Below are 24143 nucleotides of genomic sequence, written 5' to 3'. Positions count from 1 at the left end.
TGTTATAGCAGGCTGAACTCACCAAGACACTTCCCTTCACCATCCACTAAGTCATGTGGTTCATCTACTTAGAAGGAAGGCTGGGAAATGTAGTCTTTGGCTGGGCAACTATGAGACTAGCTACAATCCAATTATTTTGGATGAATGGGGGAGTGAATTTTGGTAGACAACTAGGAGTGTCTATCACATAGGGTAGGCTCATGAGTCCTTGTTGAACTCAAAGAGAAGTTCTCAAGCCACACAGGTATAGATCCACTGACCCCTGAACCTTGGAAGTCAGTTCTGTTCACTGTGACTGGTAGAAATAATTTCCTGCTGACATTATTAGTGGCTCCCAGCCAAGGCAAGAAAATGAGACTACACCCATAAAGGAACTATTATAGCCCTTCAGCTGCCACGTTGATGATCTTATGCTCCACCTCACACCAAATTCACACCCTGGATAATCACTCTTGGCAAGACCTAAAATTTCACCCTTTGTGGATGGTTTAAACAATTAACATTCCTTAAAGAAAACTCAAAAGCAAACCATTTATGCAAGGTACACAATTCCCGGGGGACTTAGACCCCCTAAGAAACATCCCCACCCTTCCTTTCCCTCATAAGGGATAAAAAGGATTAGAATCCAGGAAACTTGCTGTACTGGCCTGTTACAACCTTAATCCAAGGGAGTGACACTAATGACAGAATTTTGGGTATGATGTAAGGTGAGAGATTGGAGACAGGGGTGTACTTTGGCCTCCATAGAGAGCCCACACTGTCCCCCACACACGCAGCACTGACTGCCCCGGGCCTCTCTCAGCGAAGTGCATCTGGCCTATATACAGGATATATCTCTTCACTCCAGTTCAAGGTGGCAGCAGTCATCAGACAAGTTCCTGCTAATGTGCTAAGGAGAAGGCCCTTCCAGATCACCAGGCCCTCTCAGAGACAAGTTTGCCCTGTCTGTCACTAAATTATTTGTCATGGTGAACTCTTGGGCATAAGAGAGGAGAGACTGGAACAGATACGCATTGCTCTTAATAAACCAAAACCCACACCTTCAAAGGAAAATCCCAGAGGTAGACTCTCCAGGTGGGGTTCAGGAGACCAGCTCAGTCCCTCTTAAGGCTTTCCTTCCCCAAAGGGATATTTTAGTTCCAAAAGTGACAAGGTAACCAGATGATATCCTCCAGGTGGAGAACAGCCCACAACTAGGAAGCAGAGTCTCATTCCTTGAGGAGGAAGAGGGGAGTGCTAGTACCCGGGGCTAGTGGAAGAGGGTAGGGTATGGGCCCGGCTCGTTCTGGGGCAGCTGTTTACTTCACTGCAGCCTGCAGCCCTCCCATTTCCCTACAGCCCACCCGGGGCTGCGCTCAGCTCCAGTGAAGATTTGTGCAATTAGGATCTGAGAGTTTAAGCGTACTATATAGGTTTTACCTTTTTATTCTGGAAATTTGCAAATGCACACAAAAGTAAGGGAACTCTTATAATGGATCCTTGCGTATCTATGCCTAGCTACAACATCTATCAATGGCTTATCTTATTTAATCTATCAACCTTTTTAAAAAAATCTTCTTGCGGTCAGGCACGGTGGCTCACGCTTGTAATCCCAGCACTTTGGGAGGCCGAGGCCGGCGGATCACCCGAGGTCAGGAGTTAGAGAACAGCCTGGCCAACAAGGCGAAACCCCGTCTCTACTAAAAATACAAAAAATAACCGGGCGTGGTGGTGGACGCCTGTAATTCCAGCTATTCGGGAGGCTGAGGCAGGAGAATCGCTTGAACCCGGGAGACAGAGGTTGCAGTAAGCTGAAATAGCACCACTGCACTCCAGCCTGGGTGACAGAGCGAGACTCCGTCCCAAAAAGAATAAATAAATAAAAATAAAAAATTTTTTGGTAAGTATTCTTAGTATTTTAAAACAAATCCCAGCCATGACATCATCTTACCCGTTAATTAAATGGCACTAATTAAATGGTGCTTGAAATATTACAAACATCTATGTTCGACCATACCACCTAGAGTTCTGGGCAAGAAGGTAGGGACCCACAAGTCAAGCCTAGCCCCTTAGTTTTACCATGAAGATAACTCAGGCCGTAGGAGAAAGTGGCCTGCCCAACGCAGGTGCCAGAGCGCGAACCAGAGAAGTCGATCCTCCTGGTCTCCCCGGCTGCCTGGTGAGTGGCAGACCACAGGCTAGACTTCCCAGGCCCCGGCCCTGGAAGGGGCGGGGAACCCTCCCCTCACTGCCGGCTGGAAGAATCCAGGCGGTCCCCGCACGCACTTCTGGAGGTGCAAGCCGGGAGCGCGGTAGGCCAGGGATACAGCCCAGTCCTGGGACGTGCCAGCTGCGGTAACTGAAGCCGGGTCCCAGGCGGGCGGGGGTACCAGGGACAGGAGTAGCCTTGGAAAGAGGAGAGGGCCGCCTCCCACGACCGTCGGGATCGCCGCCTCTCCGTCGGCATCCCCGGGCCCCATGCCGCGAACAGGCCAGCGAGGCTGGCAAGGTGCCCGGGCCCGGGGCGGAAAGCAGGAAGTCGACCCCGCGGGCGCGGCCCAGGGTGCGGCGCTGCAGGTGCAGCACGGGGTGGCGGGGCGGGCGCCCAGTGCACCGGAGGAGGTGAGCGCCAGGTCGCCTTCGCGGTCCGGGGACACAGGCCTGGGCGCGGGAGCTGATGCGGCTGGACCGGCCGGGGAAACAGTATTTTCTGGAAGGGGTAAGAGATGCTGCCTTGAGCCTTTGGAACCTCGGATCCGGGCCGCCCAGAGGACCTCTATAGGAGCAGAGGGAGGACAGACTGAAGTCCGAGAGAGGCGGCGTGGCCTCCGGCCTCGGGGAGCGCTGCCGGGGGTCTCGGGCTTGGGAGAGGGCCTGGGGGCGGTGAAAATGGGTGGAAAGGAGGGGACCACAACATTGTTATGGAAGAGTGAGCTCGGGTTGGCAGAGGGACGCGGGGCTGCAACGCGAGTCTCCGGAGGTGGAGGGGTCCAGGCTGATGGAGCGCCGCCCGGGTCCTGGGTCGGGGTTCCGGGAGGTGGACCTGCGAGCCAAACCTAGCCAAGTCGGGGGACGGAGGCTCCGGGGCGGACGGAGCTGAGGGTGGGCAGGGTGATGGAGCCCTTCCAGGAAGCAGGGCGAGGCTCAAGCACCCAGAAAAACCTGTGGCTGCCGAGGTCCCCCGCCAGCAGCGGGCAGCGGAGCGCAGGGGCGGGGCTGGGGACTGGCGAACACCGCCTCTCTGGGGCTGTCGCTTTAAGGGCAAGGCGGGGCGTGCGGGCCCTTTAAGGCCACGTGGGGGCGTGTCAGGAAGTGAGTCCCGGGCCCGCCTCGCGGGGAGTCGGCCTCGGATGTCCGGAGGCTCCTGGGCTGAGCCGGCGACAGAGCCCGGGAAGGCAGAGAGACGTGGGCGCCTACCCAGCCCCCTCCCGCGTCCTTCAGCCCCAAGCCCCGAGCCCCTCTGACCCTTCCGCAGCCCTCCCTCCAGCCGCGCCTGGCCTCCGGCAGCTCCCTGTACGCCTCCCTCCCCCTGTCCCCCCTCCCTCCCACAGCCGCCCATGCCGCCCTCTCAGCACCTCTTCCCACTCTGCCACGCGTCCTTTTCCTGCATCTTCGCCCCGCGTACCTACTCGTGCCCCACCCTGCCATTCCTCTCCCCTCCCTTCTCTCTGCGACCCCTCCCTGTTAGGCCCCAGCCTCTTCTCCCCTCACAGGTCTTCTCTGTCCTGGCCTCACCGCCTTATCCTATTCCTCCCCCTTGCCCTGTATCTTGTCTCAGAGCCCCCTCGGGGTGGGAGCAGGTTGTGGAGCAGCACAACCGGGCTCACCCCAAAGCAGAACTTCTCTATCCATGAGGACACTGGGGAGGCCTTTAGGCCAGCCCACATGTGACAATCGAGGGCTGCGGCTTGCTTGCGGAGAGCACAAGTGAGCTCACTGCCCTGGACTCCAGGGAATCAGAGTTCTGGCCGCGGGGTGACCCAGCTCCTCTGCTACCATGAATAGGGCGCCTCTGAAGCGGTCCAGGATCCTGCACATGGCGCTGACCGGGGCCTCAGACCCCTCTGCAGAGGCAGAGGCCAACGGGGAGAAGCCCTTTCTGCTGCGGGCATTGCAGATCGCGCTGGTGGTCTCCCTCTACTGGGTCACCTCCATCTCCATGGTGTTCCTTAATAAGTACCTGCTGGACAGTCCCTCCCTGCAGCTGGACACCCCCATCTTCGTCACTTTCTACCAGTGCCTGGTGACCACGCTGCTGTGCAAAGGCCTCAGCGCTCTGGCCGCCTGCTGCCCTGGTGCCGTGGACTTCCCCAGCTTGCGCCTGGACCTCAGGGTGGCCCGCAGCGTCCTGCCCCTGTCGGTGGTCTTCATCGGCATGATCACCTTCAATAACCTCTGCCTCAAGTACGTTGGCGTGGCCTTCTACAATGTGGGCCGCTCGCTCACCACCGTCTTCAACGTGCTGCTATCCTACCTGCTGCTCAAGCAGACTACCTCCTTCTATGCTCTGCTCACCTGTGGCATCATCATCGGTGAGTGGCAGCTGGGGCCACGGGGGATAGGGTGGTCATGGGGACTGAAACTGTGAAGAACAACCCTTCTAGGCATCCTAGGACTTCATCTGTCCCAGCTCCTTTGGTGCAGCAGTCATAGGAGAAAGAGCCTGGGGGCACAGAGAGAGCAAGTAACTTACTAAAGGTCACCCAGCAAGTTAGGAGCCCAGCCAGGGCAAGAACAATAGTAATAATAATAGTAACAACAGCAGCAAAAGCAACTGACATTTGTTGAGTGATTAAAATGTGCCAGGCACATAGATCTTAGCCATATTGACTCAGCTAATCTTCATAACAAGATGGGATTATAAACCACATTTTACAGAGGGAAAAACCAAGGCACAGAGAAGTTAAGTAACTTGTCCAAGATCACCCAGCTAATAAGTGGCAGAGCTGGGATCTGAACTCAAGCAATCTGGCTTCACAGTTCACATGCCCGACCACTGTACTTTATTGTTTCTCAAGAGCTCAGGTGTTCTGATTTCCCAGCCAGTGCTCTTAGTAGAGGACAATATGTCTTTTAATAAATATACCATCACTCTCTGCCTGCTCAGGATAGCGCCTGAGACAGTAGCAAGCAATATGCTTTGAGAGGCCTCAGCTGTCTTCCCGGACTTGACCTTCAGAAAATAATAATTATTGATGGGGAAATTATGCTAATTATTTCACATATAGCATCTCCTTTGTTCTCCCAGAGATCCCCTGGGGTTGTGGCATCACTACCAGCGGTCATCTCTATACAAACAAGGAAACTGAGGCTCAGAGATGTTACGTTACTTGCCCACGGCCACACAGCTAGCAAGCAGCCAGGCTGGGATGCAAACCCAGATTGGCCAGACTCCCAGACCTGTGCTTCTGTCCCCTCTGCCCGTCTTGGAGGTTAGAACTGCAGTATTCAATACAGTAGCCATTGGCCACTTATTTAAATTAGTTAAAATTAAGCAAAATGTTAAACATTCACTTCCTCATTTGCAGATGTTACAACCTGATTTTCTAGCCACATTTCAAGGGCTCAGTAGCCAAATGTGGCTGAGGGCTGTGGTATGGGACAGCACAGGTTAGATGGGCCCATATTTTACTGGGCCCCATGCTGCGTTAGAGAGCCTCCAGCATCCCATTCCCTCTGAGTCTTCCCAGGGCTGCGTCATCTAGGAATGGGGTCTTCATTTGAACGTATGCTGGTTTTTCCTGGTGCTATAAAGTTTATCTTGTTTGGCCTACATATCATATTCTTTGCTGATGGCTCAGAGTCCCAGGCTAGATGCACCAGTTGGTGGGGGAAGGGACCCATCCCATGCCACCTGTCCCAGAAAATGTTTCCCCTTGTTGAGCAACTGCTGGATCTAGGGCTGCTGGGTCTAAGTCCAAGAGGGGAGAGGGGAGAAGGTCATGGTTATAGAGTAGGGGAAGCTGCAAGACCTCCCCCTGCCAGAACTCTCCCAGCCTGCTTCCATTTCCCTCTCAGGGGAACAGGTGTACCTCCCCTCCTCCCTGTCCTCCTCAGATGCCCCAGGGCTCTCTACTTCATTCCTGCTGACCCTGCCAGGAATGGCCTCAGGGGTAGAGGCTCCTAGTTGGAGAATTTGCTTGCAGGAAGGTGAAGACACTAGGGTAACTGGGCCCAAATCCCAAAGGTAATCCAAGTAACCAATGGTGAGGTTCTGAGAATGGTGCATTCACCAGCCTGCCTGACTGGGACAGGGGCCAGGGAGGTGGGCGCTCTCTGCCGGCCCAGGACCTGGCCCCCTGTCTGCAGTATTTCCTCTTTCTTCCTCCTTGTGGGGGAAGACGAGTCTCAGGCAACTATTCTAGGCCTCCCCTCCTAGCCTCCCATGTCACACAGTACCTTTCAAAGCTCCTTCTGGGCCAGGCACAGTGGCTCATGCCTGTAATCACAGCACTTTGGGAGGCTGAGACAGGTGGATCACCTGAGATCAGGAGTTCGAGACCAGCCTGGCCAACATGGTGAAACCCTGTCTCTACTAAAAATACAAAAAATTAGCCGGGCGTGGTGGCATGTGCCTGTAATCCCAGCTACTCGGGAGGCTGAGGCAGGATAATTGCTTGAACCCAGAAGGCAGAAGTTGCATTGAGCCAAGATCGCGCCACTGCATTCCAGCCTGGGCGGCAGAGCAAGACACAGTCTCAAAAAAAAGTTCCTTCTGGGCAAGAGTCGCTCTAGAACATTGATGTTGCAGTTGCTTCTGGACTCAGAAGGTAACCACCAGGAGCGTTGGGGGTGCTCTAGCCAAGCAGGTGAGTGGGTGGTGCAGCCCTCTGCCCCCTTCACCCTGCCCCCAGCAGGTCTGTGGGTACCCCTTGAGCAAAGGTTCTGTCAAGAAAGAGGAGGGTCAGGCTCTGTGGTTGGGCTGGGCATGGTGGCTCATGCCTGTAATCCCAGCACTTGGGGAGGCCGAGGCGGGCGGATCACCTGAGGTCAAGAATTCGAGACCAGCTTGGCCAACATGGTGAAGCCCCCTCTCTACTAAAAATACAAAAATTAGCCAGGCATGGTGGTGCATCCCTGTAATCCCAGCTACTCAAGAGGCTGAGGCACGAGAATCACTTGAACCCAGGAGGCAAAGGTTGCAGTGAGCCAAGATCGCACCACTGTACTCCAGCCAGGGTGACACAGCAAGACTCTGTCTCAAAAAACAAAGAGAAAAAGAGAAGAGTGCTGCGTGTTGAGTGCCTATGATGTAGGAGGTATCCTGTCTCCTTTAATACTCACAACCACCTCCATAACAACTTTCATTCATTCATTCCATAACTAGTAATTGGTGGCTAAACACATGCCAGGCACCATGCCAGGCTTTGGGGATACAAGTTTGGAAAAGGTAACCTCAGCTCCTACACTCCTGGAGGGCATGGTGGTGACAGTTACGCTAGCATAGTAAGGGCTGTGATGGGGCATGCATAAAAGGGGCTGTGGGAGCTCTGGGCAAGGGAGGGGACCCAGGGACAGGGCAGTCTAAGCAGGCCTTCTGGAGGAAGTTTAGAAACTGGGTTTAGAGGAAGAAGTAGGGACAGAACATTCTAGACAGAAGGAAGAGCACATGCACTTCTTCATGGCTGGGCCACAGTGAGACTCACCAGACACGAGGCTGCCCAGTCAGGCCGACTCCACGTGGTGCAGGTCCTGAGAGCTGTGGTGAGTCAGTGGAATTTCTCCCGAAGGCAGCGGAGAGCCACAGAGAGGCTTCACACCAGGGCACGGCCTGGACAGATCTGGACTTCAGGATGATCATTCCGGTTGCAAGGTGGAGAGTAGATTGGCTGGAGTGGAGGACAGGGAGGTGACCCAGAGAGCTCAGAGTGGTTAAGTAACTTCTCCCAGGCCACTCAGCTTCTAAATTGCAGAGCCTGATTGCAGGCTAAATCCCTCTGACCCCAAAGCTTTCCCCACTGCCGTGTGTTTCCGGATGCTGTGGCAGGAAGTATAACGTGCATTGTTCAGCCCCTGCCTTCTGGGAGCATGGGATCTAGCTAAAAAGACCAGACTGTCACCATGGGCAGGGGCCCAGCAGCCCAGAGCAGGCAAGGGGCTTTGAAGGAAAGCGAGGCAGTAAGAGTCCAGGTTCTGGGATTATCAGGAAAGGATTCCCCAGGAGAAGCCAACTTTGACCTTGACAGATGAGTAGAATCCCCCAGAAAGGAGGAGGGTGTTTCTGGCACAGGACATGAACAAGGACACTGAGGCCCAGGGTGAGAAGCAGGGAGACGAGCAGGGAGGCTGGGGCGACCATAGGACAGAGGAAGGGCTGGCAAGGGTGCAGGCTCCCCCGCCTGCCACGCCAAGGAGTATAGTCCTGATGGCAGAAGCGGGGAGCCACGGAAGCTCTTTGAGCAGGAGGTGACACAAGATGAGAGTCTCAGAGTCACTGCCCCAAATGACACAAGAGATTCTGACTTACTGCGCCCCATGATGATATCATAGGCTCCCATTCCATGCAAGAAGCAGCCAAGGCTTAGACACTGGAAGTCATTTACGCAGGGTCACCTTAAATCACATTAACCACTAAGTGGCACTCATTCTTCAGAACTCAGTTCAAATGTTATTTTAAGATGCCCCAGGCCAGCACAGTCACCCACTTACAGGCTGTCACAGCACCTTGTACTACTTTATGGACCTCATTACAATTCTTACAATTGTAATTAAAGAAGTAACTGGGAAGATTTGTTTTAATGTCTTTCTCTTCTGCTAGCAGATAAGCTGCCAGAGGAGGTTTTCTTGCCCTGGGCCGCTCCCATAGTTCATGTAGAGTGCTTTGCCTGCAGTGGAGACTCTGGCTGTGCTTATTGGAGGGAGGCCTGGGGAGGAACGGGGAGGGCCGCAATACTCAGTTGTGAAATTTGGTGTCTGATCCTCTGTCCTTCTTCCTCCTCGTCCTCATCCCTCTTCCCCGCCCTTCCCCTACTCCTCCTCTCCCCACTGCAGGGGGCTTCTGGCTTGGTGTGGACCAGGAGGGGGCAGAAGGCACCCTGTCGTGGCTGGGCACTGTCTTCGGCGTGCTGGCTAGCCTCTGTGTCTCGCTCAACGCCATCTACACCAAGAAGGTGCTCCCGGCGGTGGACGGCAGCATCTGGCGCCTGACCTTCTACAACAACGTCAATGCCTGCGTCCTCTTCCTGCCCCTGCTCCTGCTGCTCGGGGAGCTTCAGGCCCTGCGTGACTTTGCCCAGCTGGGCAGTGCCCACTTCTGGGGGATGATGACGCTGGGCGGCCTGTTTGGCTTCGCCATTGGCTACGTGACAGGACTGCAGATCAAGTTCACCAGTCCCCTGACCCACAATGTGTCTGGCACAGCCAAGGCCTGTGCCCAGACAGTGCTGGCCGTGCTCTACTATGAGGAGACCAAGAGCTTCCTCTGGTGGACGAGCAACATGATGGTGCTCGGCGGCTCCTCCGCCTACACCTGGGTCAGGGGCTGGGAGATGAAGAAGACTCCGGAGGAGCCCAGCCCCAAAGAGGGCGAGAAGAGCGCTGTGGGGGTGTGAGCGCCACAGGCACCCTGGATGGCCCGGCCCCGGGGCCCGTACGCAGGCGGGGCCAGCACGGTAGTGAAGGCGGTCTCCTGGACCCCAGAAGTGTGCTGTGGTGTGGACGGGGTGCTACTTACAGGCCCAATCAGAATACGGTGGTTGAGAAGAAACCAGTGTTTACAAGTAATATCAGAAAGTTGAAGGAACCAGTGTTTACAAGTGATATCAGAAAGTTGAAGGAACCAGTGTTTACAAGTAATATCAGAAAGTTGCCAAACCCGTCTCTATCCTCTCGTATTTCTGAGTTTTTGTCCTTCCCGAGGGAGCACCCTAGTGAGAGTTGAACCCCTTCCTTCTGCCTCCAGGGCCTGTCTGCCTCCACATCACTCTGAGGACAGGGACAGACAACAACCTTGAAGGGACAGCAATGGCAAAGCCACGAAGGCTTCACTGTACTCGGGGAGATGGCCCTACCACAGCCACCTGGAGAGGGTTGGGAAACCTTCCGTCTGCGGTGGGCAGGCAGCCTCAACCTGGGCCCACAGACCAGCCTTCCTTTGGAGGAAAATGTGGGCTGGACTGAGGGAGCAAATGAGTGAGTTCCCTCTGACACCAGCAGATCCCCAGGGGCTGCTGGGCAGTGGCCTGGGAATGGGGTGGATTGTGAGAAAGTGCCCACCATCTATCTATACACCGTGTATGTCCAGCTTTTGAACACGAGGGAACCATGCTTCTCTTAGAGGTTAAGCAGGGTCATTAACATCCTCCCCCAGTCCCTAACACCACATTGTCCTGAGTGGCTCCTCTGGCCCTGAGTGGCACCTGTCCCTGTGGTCTCCCAGCACCTGGCCCAGGTACAGCCTTCTGAAAGCAGAGCCAGGGAGCTGCTTCTCTGTTCTCCCAGTTCTACCTCCCCAAAAGCCTTCCTCCCCAGGTGGGGCTGATGGAGCAAGGGTCCAGACTAACAGCCTTCCACCCCAGCTGTGTCTGGCGCCCCTAGATCTCTGCAAGGGAGGTGTTATAGCTGGTTCTGAGCCGCTTGCCTTATGATGGTAAGACACCAACCTTTACATTCTTCCCTGAGGTTGTGGCTGTCAGAGCCTGCTTGGCCCCACTGTTAGTCCAGCGAGCTCCTGTATCAAAATGCCGTAGGCCGGGTGGCTTACAAACAACAGTGGCTCACAGTCCTGGGGGGCTGGGACGTCCAAGATCAAGAGGCCAGCAGATTCGGACTCCACTGAGGGTTGTTTCCCGATCCCTAGATGGTGCCTTCTCACTGTATCCTCAATGGTAGAAGCACAAACAAGCAAGCTCCTTCCTGCCTCTTTTATAAGGACTCCGACCCGGTTCATGAGGGCTCCGCCCCCATGACCCAATCAGCTCCAAAGGCACCACCTCCTAATACTGTCACCTTGGGGGTGAGAATTCCAAGGTGAATTTGCAGGGCGGGGGGGACACACACAAATGTCGGGGCCCTAGCACCCTTCACCGCACCCTCCTGCGCTCAGGGTGGCTTGCAGTCCCCGGCCCTTCTGGTGGGCATTTGGTACGTCCTTTCTCTTGGGGTGATTTCTGATGTTTTTACTCTCTATAGTGAAAAGCTAGGGAGAGTGGGTCTTCTCCCCCTCCCCTCTCCAGTCCTCTCACAATCCCAGATGGGTTCCAATGCAGCTGCTGGGGCCTGATGCCCTGAGTTGTTTGTGATTCAATAAAGAATCCGTAAGATCCTGTGTGTGTGGCCTGAGGGAAGAGGCAGCAGGGCTGCAGAGGATTTGTGAACAGGGCCTGGGGGTGGAGGGGAGTTTGGGACCTGTCAGAGGCAGCAGGGCTGGAGAAGGTTTGTGAACAGGGCCCTGGGGTGGAGGGGAGCTGGGGATCTGTCAGGAAGGAGGGTTCATCCCTGCCTTCACCAAGCCCACCCACCAGCAGGCAGCCTTTCTAGAAGCTGGTTCTTTCTAAGGATACCAGTCTCCTTCCTAGAAGGTAGGTGACCAGACTTGAAGTTTCCTATTAGTCATAATTGCCATTTACTGGATGCTTGTTGGGGGCCATAGGCTGTGCTGAGTGTTGTACATCCACCCTTGTGAAGTTGAGAAGTTGTGAAGTTCATCTTCACAACTCCCCGTGGCCCCTTAGGTGGGAGCCGTCACTGATCTCTTTTTTTTACACATGAGGACACTGAGGCTCAGAGAGGGCCCCAGGAAGGAAGAGGCAGGAGGAGGATTCAGAGTTCTGTGCCTTCAGAGCTTGGTACTTAACTCTACCCCAGCATTCTGAGTCCAATACCCAGCACTTTTTTTTTTTTTTTTTAAACAGAGTCTTACTGCGTCACTCAGGCTGGAGTGCAATGGCGCGGTCTTGGCTCACTGCAACCTCCATCTCCCGGGTTCAAGTGATTCTCCTGCCTCACTCTGCCAATTAGCTGGGATTACAGGTGCCCGCCAACACACCTGGCTAATTTTTCGTATTTTTAGTAGAGATGGGGTTTCATCATGTGGACCAGGCTGGTCTCAAACTCCTGACCTCAGGTGATCCACCCATCTTGGCCTCCCAAAGTGCTGGGATTACAGGCACGAGCCACCGTACCCAGCCTACCCAGCACTTTTCTGAGCACCTGTTATATGCCAGGCACTAGTGGTAGGTTGTCTTAGTCCCCTTAGTGTTGCTATAAATATCTGTGACTGGGTAATTTATAAATTAAAAAAGACTTACTGGTCGGGCACGGTGGCTCTAGCCTCTAATCCCAGCACTTTGGGAGGCCAAGGCAGAAGGATCACGAGGTTGGGAGTTCGAGATCAGCCTGGCCAACATAGTGAAACCCCGTCTCTATGAAAAATACAAAAATCAGCCAGGTGTGGTGGCACGCACCTGTAGTCCCAGCTACTCAGGAGGCTGAGGCAGGAGAATCGCTTGAACCCGGGAGGTGGAGGTTGCAGTGAGCCAAGATCGTGCCATTGCACTCCAGCCTGGGTGACAAAGTGAGACTCAGTCTCAAAAAAAAAAAAAAAAAGGCTTATTTGGCTGATGATTGTGATGTCGGGAAAAGTTCAAGGTTGGGCATCTGGTGAAGGCCTCAGGCTGCTTTCACTCTGGGAGAGCCAGCTGTGCAGGGATCATGTGTTGAGGGGGCGAAGCAAGACAGAGGAAAGGGGAGATGCCCCGGCTCTTTTTTTTTTTAAGGCAGGGTCTCACTCTGTCGCCCAGGCTGGAGTGCATGCACAATCAGCAGTCCTCCCACTTCAGCCTCCAAGCAGCCAGGACTACAGACATGCACACTATGCCCTGGTGGATTTTTTTGTTTGTATTTTTGGTAAAGACAGGGTCTCTTTATGTTGCCCAGGCTGGCTTTGAACTCTTGGTCTCCAGCGATCCTCCTACCTCAGCTTCCCAAAGTGCTGAGATTTCAGACGTGAGCTACCACACTGGCTGCCAGGCTCTTTTTAACAACTAGTTCTCCTGAGACTAATAGAGCAAGAACTCACCACCCACTCAGGGAGGATATTACTATAGATTAATTAAGAATAATCTATATTATAATCTTAATAATTAATATCTATTATAATCTTAATAATAATAAATTTATATTAAGAATATTAACAGGCCAGGCGTGGTGGCTCACACCTGTAATCCCAGCACTTTGGGAGGCCGAGGCGGGCAGATCACGTGGTCAGGAGATGGAGACCATCCTGGCTACCACGCTGAAACCTCGTCATTACTAAAAATATAAAAAATTAGCCGGGTGTGATGGTGGACACCTGTGGTCCCAGCTGCTCAGGAAGCTAAGGCAGGAGAATGGCATGAACCCGGGAGGCAGAGCTTGCAGTGAGCCAAGATCGCACCACTGCACTCCAGCCCGGGTAACAAAGCGAGACTCCGTCTCAAAAAAAAAAAAAAATTAACAAGTAATTATTAATCTATATTAATATTTAATAATTATATATTGTTAATAGTGTATGATTAATATATTAGTAATAATATATAATAGTTAATATGTTAGTAATATATACTAGTATATTAATAATAATACATAATAGTTAATGTATTAATACTATGATAATTAACATTATTGATTATATGATTATTGATATATTGATAATACATAATTGATATAGTATCATTAATTATATAATAATTGATATATTATTAGTTCATGAATAATATAGATTATTCATGCAGCGTCTGCCCCTGTGACCCTCCCATTAGGCCCCCACCTCCAACATTGAGATCAAATTTCAACATGAGGTTTGGTAATAAACATCCACACTATAGCAGTTATATTAATATGAAGACCCGGATCTGCTTCCAGGGGATCGCACATAAACATGCATGTCAGCCCCATAACAGAAGCCACATTGGAGATCTGAACATATTGCCATGAGCAAGCAGAAGGTGGACAGACCAAGTCTGGAGAGTCAGCCAGGTCCTCACAGGGGCCAGGATATTTGAACAGGCTTACTGAGTGAGCAGAGACCTCCAAGAGGAGAATTGGAGAAGAACAGGGAGAAGGTTAAGCTCAGGAAATAGCACAAGTGGGAGTGGTGAGAGGTTTGGGGATTGGAGCTGGAGAGGAAACCAGAAAGGCAGGTGGGATGTGGGGTGAAGGCCTTGAATGCAGTGGTCAATCGACATGATCGGATTGATGGCTACACCATTGCCAGGTCCCTAAAACAGAATGGACATGATCATTTCTGCACCCTTTGTACACTCAGAAAATTGGGACTATTTTCTTAATGCTATTTGCACTTTTTTGAGAGAAATCTAAGCTGGGCGTGGTGGCTCATGCCTGTAATACCAGCGCTTTGGGAGGCCCAGGCAGGAGGATTTCTTGAGCCCAGGAGTTCAACACCAGTCTGGGCAACAAAGCAAGACTCTGCTGCTACAAAAAATTTAAAAATTAGCCGGGCATGGTGGTGTCTGCCTGTAGTCCCAGCTAGTAGGGAGGCTGAAACAGGAGGATCACTTGAGCCCAGGAGGTGGAGGCTGCAGTTGATTGCATCACTACACCCCAGCCTGGGTGACAGAACAGATCCTGTCTCTAAAAAAAAGTTAAAAATAAAAAAGAGAGAGAGAGAGATCTAAATTTCAACTTTTTACCAAAAATGCTTAAATGCAGACAAAAGGATGCATGGCTTCGGACTTCTCAAATATAAACAAATTCATGAGTTAAAGTAGTTGAGAGAGGGCCCAACTCTTAGGACACAGTTGAACAGCCCTCACCCACTGTGCAGGACTCCACATACACATACAAAGACACACAGTGTAGGTGGATGGGTTTGGATCCACACAGTGCCACAGGCCCCAATTCTCATGCAAATGAAGCCCAGGGATAGCCTGAGCCAGCTGGCCAGCATCCCAGCCAGGTTCCACCGTCAGCACCGCCCCGCAGCTCATCTCTGTGATATTTAAAGGCGCCAAGACCACCTCCAGGAATGATGTTTCTCTGGTAAGAAAGAAGAGTGGTACTTCCCCCACCCACCCCTGGCCAGAGCCCAGACTGTCTCTCCTTTTCTCTTGTCCCTTTCAGAAGGCAGGGATGTAGATACTGAGCTGCCCAATTTAAAAAAATAGTGGGCCAAGTACGGTAGCTCACGCCTATAATCCCAACACTTTGGGAGGCCGATGCAGGCAGATCCCTTGAGCCAGGAGTTTGAGAGCAGCCTGGACAACAGTGAGACACCCGTCACTACAAAAAATTAGCTGGGTGTGGTGGCTCCCACCTGTAATCCTAGCTACTTGGGAGGCTGAGGCACGAGAATCGCTTGAGCACAGGAGGCCAAGGTTGCAGTGAGCCGAGATCACACCACCGCACTCCAGCCTGGGTGACAGAGAGACCAAAAAACAATGAAAGACATGGAGAATTTAGGAACAGTGACCTACCACATGCCTCTCCTGCGTCGCCCTTTCACTTCTGCTTTTGAAGAGCACCTGATCAGGGGTCAGGAGACCTAGGTTCCACTTCTTAGAAGCCACATGGTCTCAGGCAAGTCCCCTAACCTTTCTGGGCCTCACTTTTCCTACCTGAGATATGGGGATAATCTTTGCCCATCCTGCCACACAAAATGATTGTGAATGAAGCATGTAGAGTGCTCAGCATAGTACGGGACTATAGCAAGCTACCGTTACTGTGCACATCAACAAACAACAGTCTCTTCATTGAGTGCTAACTATGCCCAAGCACTAGGGGAGAAGCAGTGGACAAGCCACTAAAAACAAACAATCAAATAAATGCAAAACAAAAAGGCAAAGTGTAGATGATCGGGGGGAACCTTCTCTAGATGGAATATTCACAGGCCTCTCTGAGCGTAACATTTAATCTCAGGCCCAAATGGTGGGAGGGAGCCAGCCATAGGAAGAGTGAAGAAAGGACATTCCAGGCAGAGGTCACAGCTCATGCACAGGCCCTGCAAAAGGAAAAGAGTTGAAGGTGGTCAAGGACCAGAGAGAAAGCCAGGGTGGCAGGAGCAGACTTGAGGAAGCTGATTGGCTGTCTCCACTGGGGTCCACCCTCACAGGGGAGGACAAATCTCAGAAATAGGAAAGGAGGTAGAGATAAATTTGGCAGCTTTCTGACATTCCTTCAAAATGCTGTTTCCTTTTGATTCCATTCACCATGGGGAAGAGTGGAAAGAGGGGTTAGAGGCCTGGGCTCAGGCAGGGAGTACCAAATTGAGCACCACAGCAAGGGGTTTAGATTTATTCCCAGTGCCATGGGCAGCCACTGGGAGTGCCATGATTTGATTTATAATTTGCGAAGATCTCTCTGGCCCTTGTGAGGCGAATGAATTGACACTAAAGGCAAGGGTGGCAAGGGCACAAGTAGGGTGACCAGTCAAGAGGTTACAGTGTGGCCAGGAGAGAAACAATGGTGGCTTAGACTAGGCGGTGGCTGCGGAGATAGAAGAGAACAGCTTTGAGATGCATTTTATTATTTTATTTATGTATTTATTTATTTTTTGAGACTGAGTTTCGCTCTCGTTGCCCAAGCTGGAGTGGTGCGATCTCGGCTCACTGCAACCTCTGCCTCCCGGGTTCAAGTGATTCTCCAGCTCCAACCTCCTGAGTAGCTGGGATTACAGGCATGTGCCACCATGCCCAGCTAATTTTTTTTTTTAATAGAGATGGGGTTTCATGATGTTGGCCAGGCTGGTCTTGAACTCCTGACCTCAGGTGATCCGCCCGCCTCGGTCTCCCAGAGTGCTGGGATTACAGGTGTGAGCCACTGCACCCGGCCTGAACTGCATTTCAGAAGTAAAGCCAAGAGACCTTTCAGAGAGGTTGCCTGTGGGGTTGACAGAAAGAAAGAATTCAAGGACAATGCCCAGACTTCTGCCTTACACAACTGGGAATGGAGGTGCCATTTATTGGACAGGGAAGACTAAGCAGTGAGAGACAGGCCTGGGGCCAAGAGTTTATTTTTGGACATGTTAAGTTTGAGATGTCCGCAGACTGGGATGGGACATGATCCAGTGGGGACGTCAAATCGACTCTGAGATGTTAGGACGACTATGGAGGTCTTTGTGAAGGAGAAAGCACTAAAGAAATGGCCTATTCCACATACTATGGATGCCTGACATATTACCCCAAAATTTGGCAGCTGAAAACAGCCATTTCATTTTGCTCATGATTTGGGGAAGGGCACAGCTGAGCAGTTCTTGCTTCAAGTCATGTGGTTGCAGTCAGAGGTTGGCCTGGGCTGCAGTTGTCTGAAAGCTCAACTGGGCTAAACGTCCAAGACCACTCATCACATGGCTGGCAACTGGATGTCGGCTAGAAGCTTAGCTGGGGCTGTCAACTGGAGCATCTACATATGGCCTTTTCAGTATGGGAGGCTCAGAGTGGTCAGACTTCTTACAAGCTGTTGGCTTCCCCCAGACTGAGTGTCCCAAGAGGAATAAGTAGAAGCTACCTGCACTTTTCTGCCCCAACTTTGGAGTCACATAGTTTCACTTCTGCCCTTCTCTACTGGTTGAAGCAATCAGAAGCCAGCCCAGAATCAAGAATAGAGGGCAGAAACCCCACCTCTCATGGGCGGAGGCTCAAAGGGTAATGAGGCTATGTATTAAGACCACCACACAGCCTGTTTTAGTCCACCTGAGCCGCTCTAACAAGATACCTTATACTGCGTAATTTATAGACGATAGAAATGTATCGGTCACATTTCTGAGGCTGGGAAGTGCGAGATCAAGATGCCGGCAGATTCATTGTCTAGTAGGGCTCATTCTCTTCTTCATAGACGGTATCTTGTTGCTGCATCCTAACATGGCAGAAGAGGCAAACAAGCTGGCTCTGGCCTCTTTTATAAGGGCACTAATCTTATTCATGGGGGCTCCACCCTCATGATTTAATCACCTCCTAAAGGTCCCATCTCTCGATGCTATTGCACTGGGGCTTAGGTTTCAACATATTTATTTTAGGGGAACACAAGCATTCAGACCACAGCATAATCTTTCTATGGTTGTGCATTGATAGCAGCCCCTCTGTAGCCCATGATATGTAGGAAAAACAAATGGGACATGTCTGTGTTATTTCATGTAGCTCAGCCAGGAGCCACATTAGATCTGAAGTATAATGAAAGTTTAAGCCCGGTTCTTCACAGAATTCCCACTGTGCCCTCTCAGTAGTAATAGCTAGAGGTTTACACTGTGCCTTTAAATTTTCCCAGCACTTTCTCACTTAGAGTCATGGACTCTCAGAATCAGAAAGGATCAGGATCATTGAGATTATCCAGCCTAGATATGAGCCTGCCTCCCTTCATGGAATCATCTATGACTTCCATTAAGCTGCCTCTAATCAGGACTTTTTGAATATTAATATTATCGTATCTACAAAGCATTAAAATTCATTCTTTCAGTAAATATTTTTTGAGTACTTACCATATGCCAGACATACCTCAGAGATTGAGACAGACCACAGTTCCTACATTCTTGGAGGTTAGCGAGAGAAGAAGAACAGTCAACAAAAAGACAAAATATGAACAATACATAGTAAGTGCCACAAAGAAGATAAGGCCTAGTTAAGGGACTGATGGTATCGCGGGATGACTTTAGATCAGAGGATCAGAGACCTCTCTATGTAAAGATGTGAGTAAAGATTGAAATGTGGCAGAGGAGCAGTCAGGAGAAGATCTGGGGTCAGGATGTGCCAGGAAGAGGGCTCAGCAGGTACAAACGCCCTGGGGTGGGAGTATGGCCAGCTTGAGTAAGGAAAGGAAAGGCCAGGGTGGTCAAGAGATGCTAAGAGATGAGATCAGAGTATGGGAGGTGGGAGTTCCTAAGTCACAGGATAAACTAGTTAAATTTATTTTGCCTGCAACTAAGAGATCAACTGAAACTAGTCACAGTAGTTGCATGCACACTTGGTCACTTTCCGTTCCTTCCAGCCCCATACGCGCATTCTTCATCTCCCATCAAGAGGTGGATTCTGTTGAATCTTTAAGTCAGGGCTGATCGTGTAACTTACTCTAACCAATAGAAAACAGAAAAAGTAGGCCGGGTGCGGTGGCTCACGTCTGTAATCCCAACACTTTGGGAGGCCGAGGTGGGTGGATCACAAGGTCAGGAGATCGAGACCATCCTGGCTAACACGTGAAACCCCGTCTCTACTAAAAATACAAAAATTAGCCGGGCATGGTGGTGGGCGCCTGTAATCCCAGCTGCTGGGGAGGCTGAGGCAGGAGAATGGCGTGAACCCGGGAGGAGGAGCTTGAAGTGAGCTGAGATTGTACCACTGCACTCCAGCCTGGGCAACAGAGTGAGACTCTGTCTCAAAAAAAAAAAAAAAAAAAGAAAAGAAAAGAAAAGAAAACAGAAAAAGTAATGTGCTGGGGCTTCGGAGGCCAGGCCTTAAGTAGAGTGGGAGCTTGTGCCTCTTCCCTGGCAGTCTTGAGACCAGCATACTATCAGGAAGCCCAAGCAAGCCGTATGGAGAGGCCACACGGAAGAGAATCGAGGCACCACAGTCAACAGCTCCTGCTCTCAACCCCACCAGATGAACATAGCCACACAAGTGCCCCTAGGTCAAACCTGCAGAAGAACAACCCAGTCCACCCACAGATTCTAGAGAAATAGTAAATTGTTGTTTTAATCCTCTAAATTTTGGGGTGATTTATTACACAGCAATAAATAACTGATACAGTAGCCTAAATAAATAGGGTGGGGGTTGTTTGAAGTAAACTGGGGTTTCTTATGGAATTTCAAGATCAGAAAAGCCAACCCTCAAAAAGAGCAGGAACCAGAATTCTGTAGCCATCGGCAGCAGGAGTTTACAGCCTTCCAGCCAGAGCACCTGTTAATGCGTCCCAGTCTAACGTTGAGATCCAACTCTCCACTTCCTGGAAGGAGGGTGTGATTGGGTCAGACACCCTCACCCCCAAGCAAGGACACATAGATCACCCAGAGCATTGCTAGGGGGCCCATGGATGAGCCCCACAGCATGCTGGGACAATAGTCAAGGCTGCACACACTACACTGGAATATTCCTCGCAATTGACTCTAATGGGTAAAATTAATGTGGCAAAAAAAGTTTTAATTTTTTTCTGACTTGATCTTTGTTCATAAAATGCTGTTCATCACTGAACTTGCCCAGGCTCCTTACTTTGCAGCTGAGGAAACTAAGGCACAAAAAAATTAAAGTCTCTGAGGCCACAGAGCAAAATAGTGGCTGTGCCCAAAGTAGACCATGAGTCTCCTGATCCTAATCGCAGACACTTTCTTCCTGCTTAAGGTCACATGCTGATTGGCAAGAGAGCTATTTTTTAAATTAAGCAAACATTTAAATAAACTTTACTGGATGTCAGGCATGGTTGAAAGTGTTTTGCAAATATTAATTCACTTAATCATCATAACAACCCTATGTGGGTACAATTATTATCTTCCATCTCACAGATAAGAACTGAGGCACAGAGAGGTTAAGTAATTTGTCTGAGATCACACAGCTAATAAGTACCAGAACTAGAAATCAAACCTAGGCAGTCTGGCTCTCAACTGTAAAACCATGTTGCCTCCCTAGTATAAAATTTATTATTTTCATGTTATCATCACAGTAATCCCATAATGGAAGTAAAGGTGAGATTATCTAAAGGTAAAAAAAGACTAGGTCTTAGGGTCTAAAGATCTAGACTCAAACCATGTGCTAGCTGTGTGGGCTTAGCCAACTCACTTAACCTCTCTCTCATTTTTTTCCTCCTCTGAAAGAAAGGAAAGTTGTTCTACTTTAAAAGATAACATGGGCTGGGCGCGGTGGCTCACACCTGTAATCCAGCACTTTGGGAGGCCGAGGCGGGCGGATCACAAGGTCAAGAGATTGAGACAATCCTGGCCAACATGCTGAAACCCCATCTCTACTAAAAATACAAAAATTAGTTAGGCATGGTGGCACATGGCTGTAGTCCCAGCTACTCGGGAGGCTGAGGCAGGAGAATCCCTTGAACCCAGGAGGCAGAGGTTGCAGTGAGCCGAGAGCGCATCACTGCACTCCAGCCTGGCAACAAAACAAGACTTCGTCTCAAAAAAAAAAAAAAGATAACACGATAGCTTAAGGTGTTAACATATATAAAATTTAATTGCCAGGCCTGACACAATGGCTCACGCCTATAATCCCAACTTTGGGAGACCAAGGTGGGCAGATCACTTGAGGTCAGGAGTTAGACACCAGCCTGGGCAACATGATAAGACCCCATCCCTACAAAAAATACAAAAATTAGCTGTGCCTGGTGGTGCGCACCTGTAATCCCAGCTACTCAGGAGGCTGAAGCAGGAGAATCACTTGAACCTGGGAGGTGGAGGTTGCAGTGAGCCAAGATCACACCACTGCACTCCAGCCTGGGTGACAGAGCAAATCTCTGTCTCAAAAAAAAAAAAAAAAAATTAGTTGCCAGATGAAAAACTGAGGCCCCAAAGGGTCAAAGGACTCGACCAGCGTGAAGAAGGAATTAATGAAATCAACTATAACCTAATAGTAGTAGTAATAGAAATTTTAAAATCCTCTTAAAGTTGCTGCAAAGTGTGACCCCTTCCCCCTTACTCTCAAGTTAAAAGGGAATATTCACAGCCTGTCTTCTCTCTGTGGACAGTGAACCTTATCTATACTCCCCAACTCCACATTCCTCAAAGTTTATTACAGGCCCAGAGAATTCCTGCACAGCTGCAGAGTCACAAGACTGATAAGTTTAGGTTGCAAGACATGTTTTTCTCAGGATGTAAGAAATGTTGTAATGCTACCTTTGTTTCTTGCTTCTGTAACTCGCTTCCCACCTCACATAGTTCCCCCCTTAAGATGTTAAAAAGTAGGAAGAGCCCTTTGTTCGGGGCTCAGACTTTCTGGACATATGTCCGGCTGGGCTGGTGATGACCTTAATGAACTCTCCTGAACCTTCTTTTCCATCTCTCCAGTCTTTGATTGTCCTGCAACAAGTGCATTGATGACAAAATGGAATGCAGTGCTCAGCCCTCCTGGCCTCCTGCCTGATTCACTTCGGAGTGCACCACATGGGTGGAAGAGCTGCCCCCACCACATACAGCCCTCACCCACAGTGTGATGGATAGAACCAGGACAGGCCTACCAGGAGCCCTCCTACCACACACTGTGGCTTCTGTGAAAGGACTAAATTTAGGACCTGAAACCAGCTGAAATGGGGACAGCAGAGCCTGCTGCGCTGCAGCTGCCCATCCAGGTGTGCTGGGAGCATAGATGGAGTGTGGGTATGAGGGAGGGAGGGGCGATGGCAGGCTGTGGCTACACACCCAGTGGGGAATTGATAACATTAGAGCTGGGAACCAGTTTGAAAGTCAGAGCTCAGCCCCCTGCTCTGCTGACAAGGCTGAGACTCAGAGGAGCCTCAAGAAGGCTGAGGTCACAGTGTGATGGGGCAGAACCAGGACCAGAGCTACCCAGAGCCCTCCTCCCAGGCCAGTGCCCTTTCCACTGAGTATAATACTAATACTTTTTAAAAATTGCTCTGTCAGCCTGGTGCAGTGGCTCATGCCTGGAATCCCAGCACTTTGGGAGGCCGAGGCAGGCAGATCACAAGGTCAGGAGTTTGAGACCAGCCCAGCCAACATAGTGAAACCCCATCTCTACTAAAAATACAAAAAAATTAGCTGGGCATCATGGTGGGTGCCTATAATCCCACCTACTCAGGAGACTGAGGCAAGAGAATCACTTGAACCCGGGAGGTGAAGGTTGCAGTGAGCCGAGATCACGCCACTGCACTCCAGCCCAGACAACAGTGTGAGACTCCACCTCAAAAAAAAAAAAAAAAATTGCTCTGCCACCCAGGCTAGAGTGCAGGGGCACAATCCTAGCTCACTGTAACCTTGAACTCCTGGGCTCAAGCAATCCTCTTGCCTCAGCTTCCTGAGTTGCTGGGACTATAGGTGCCAGTTATTATGCCCAGCTAATTTTTTTATCTTTTGAAGAGATGAGATCTTGCTATGTTGCTCAGGCTGGTCTCAAACTCCTGGCCTTAAGCAATCCTTCTATCTCAGCTTCCCAAAGTGCTGGGATTACACAGGTGTGAATCACACCAATTACTTCCATAATTTTTTAAATAATAACTAATATTGTGTTGGGTACTCGCCACATGCCAGTTGCTATTCTAAGAACTTGATATATATTCACATCTGAAACAGGTACTATTAACATCCCATTCACAAGTAAGGAAACCATGGCACAGAGAGGTTAGCAACATGCCCCAAATCACATAGAAAGGCCTCCCTCTCTGCACACCGAGAGACCGAATATACAAACGGACAATGGCCAAACCGTATATGATAATAGAACTCTGCCCTACAACCTCCATCATGATCAGCCCTGGAAACCAAACCACCACCTCTGCAGCAATTGGCCCAGAAGGATCAGGACTTGGTCAATGATTGCCAGTGACTGCCAGTTTCCATATGTCCCCCGACACCCTCCCCACCAGTACAACCGCCGCATCCAACTCAGGACCAATCAATCACATAGGATGTCAGACTTCTAGTTAGCTGCCTCCAGCACCCCCATGCCAGCAGCCTCCAGTGAGGGCACACCTGAAGCCTTCCCTTTTTCTCACTGCAAATCTGTCTCACTCTGCCTGACTTTGAGTCTTTGCCAAATATATGTAGTGGTGGCCAACTCCCTTGCTATGGCTCTGAATAAAAAGCCTCTGTGTGGTCTTACTTGTGTGGTCGTTGTTTATTTCTTTTTCTTTTTCGTTTTCTTTTTTTTTTTTCGAGATGGAATCTCACTCTGACACCCAGGCTGGAGTGCAGTGGTATGATCTCAGCTCACTGTAACCTCCGCCCCCCAGGTTCAAGTAATTCTCCTGCTTCAGCCTCCCAAGTAGCTGGGATTACAGGCATGCACCACCACACCCAGGTAATTTTTTTGTATTTTTAGCAAAGACAGAGTTTCACCATGTTGGCCAGGCTGGTCTCGAACTCCTGACCTCAGGTGATCCACCCACCTCAGTCTCCCAAAGTGCTGGAATTACAGGTGTGAGCCACTGTGCCCCGCCTGGTCATTGTTTATTTCTACACCCTCCACTGCCCATCAGCTTTCTGTCCAGGTACAGGCTGGCTCGGGAGGAAGACAGAATTCATTCTCAGAGGATTTTCAGGCAGGTGGAGGGTGCCTGTGGGCTGGGGGTAA

The 24143-nt window shown here is 50.7% G+C and overlaps 1 protein-coding gene across 1 annotated transcript; it reads left to right on the top strand.

The window, feature by feature from the left end:
• Positions 1-3265: 3265 nt before the first annotated feature.
• SLC35C1 (solute carrier family 35 member C1) lies at positions 3266-9802 on the top strand. The gene is made up of 2 exons (XM_002821832.4): positions 3266-4511; positions 8971-9802. The coding sequence occupies exons 1-2, from the start codon at positions 3977-3979 to the stop codon at positions 9528-9530; spliced, it is 1095 nt and encodes a 364-aa protein (XP_002821878.1). The 5' UTR covers positions 3266-3976; the 3' UTR covers positions 9531-9802.
• The last annotated feature ends 14341 nt before the right edge of the window (positions 9803-24143 follow it).

Source organism: Pongo abelii, chromosome 9 (genome assembly GCF_028885655.2).
Source record: "Pongo abelii isolate AG06213 chromosome 9, NHGRI_mPonAbe1-v2.0_pri, whole genome shotgun sequence".
Taxonomy (NCBI): domain Eukaryota; kingdom Metazoa; phylum Chordata; class Mammalia; order Primates; family Hominidae; genus Pongo; species Pongo abelii.
Note: the sequence above shows the minus strand (reverse complement) of the source record. Positions and strands in the feature narration are given on the sequence as shown.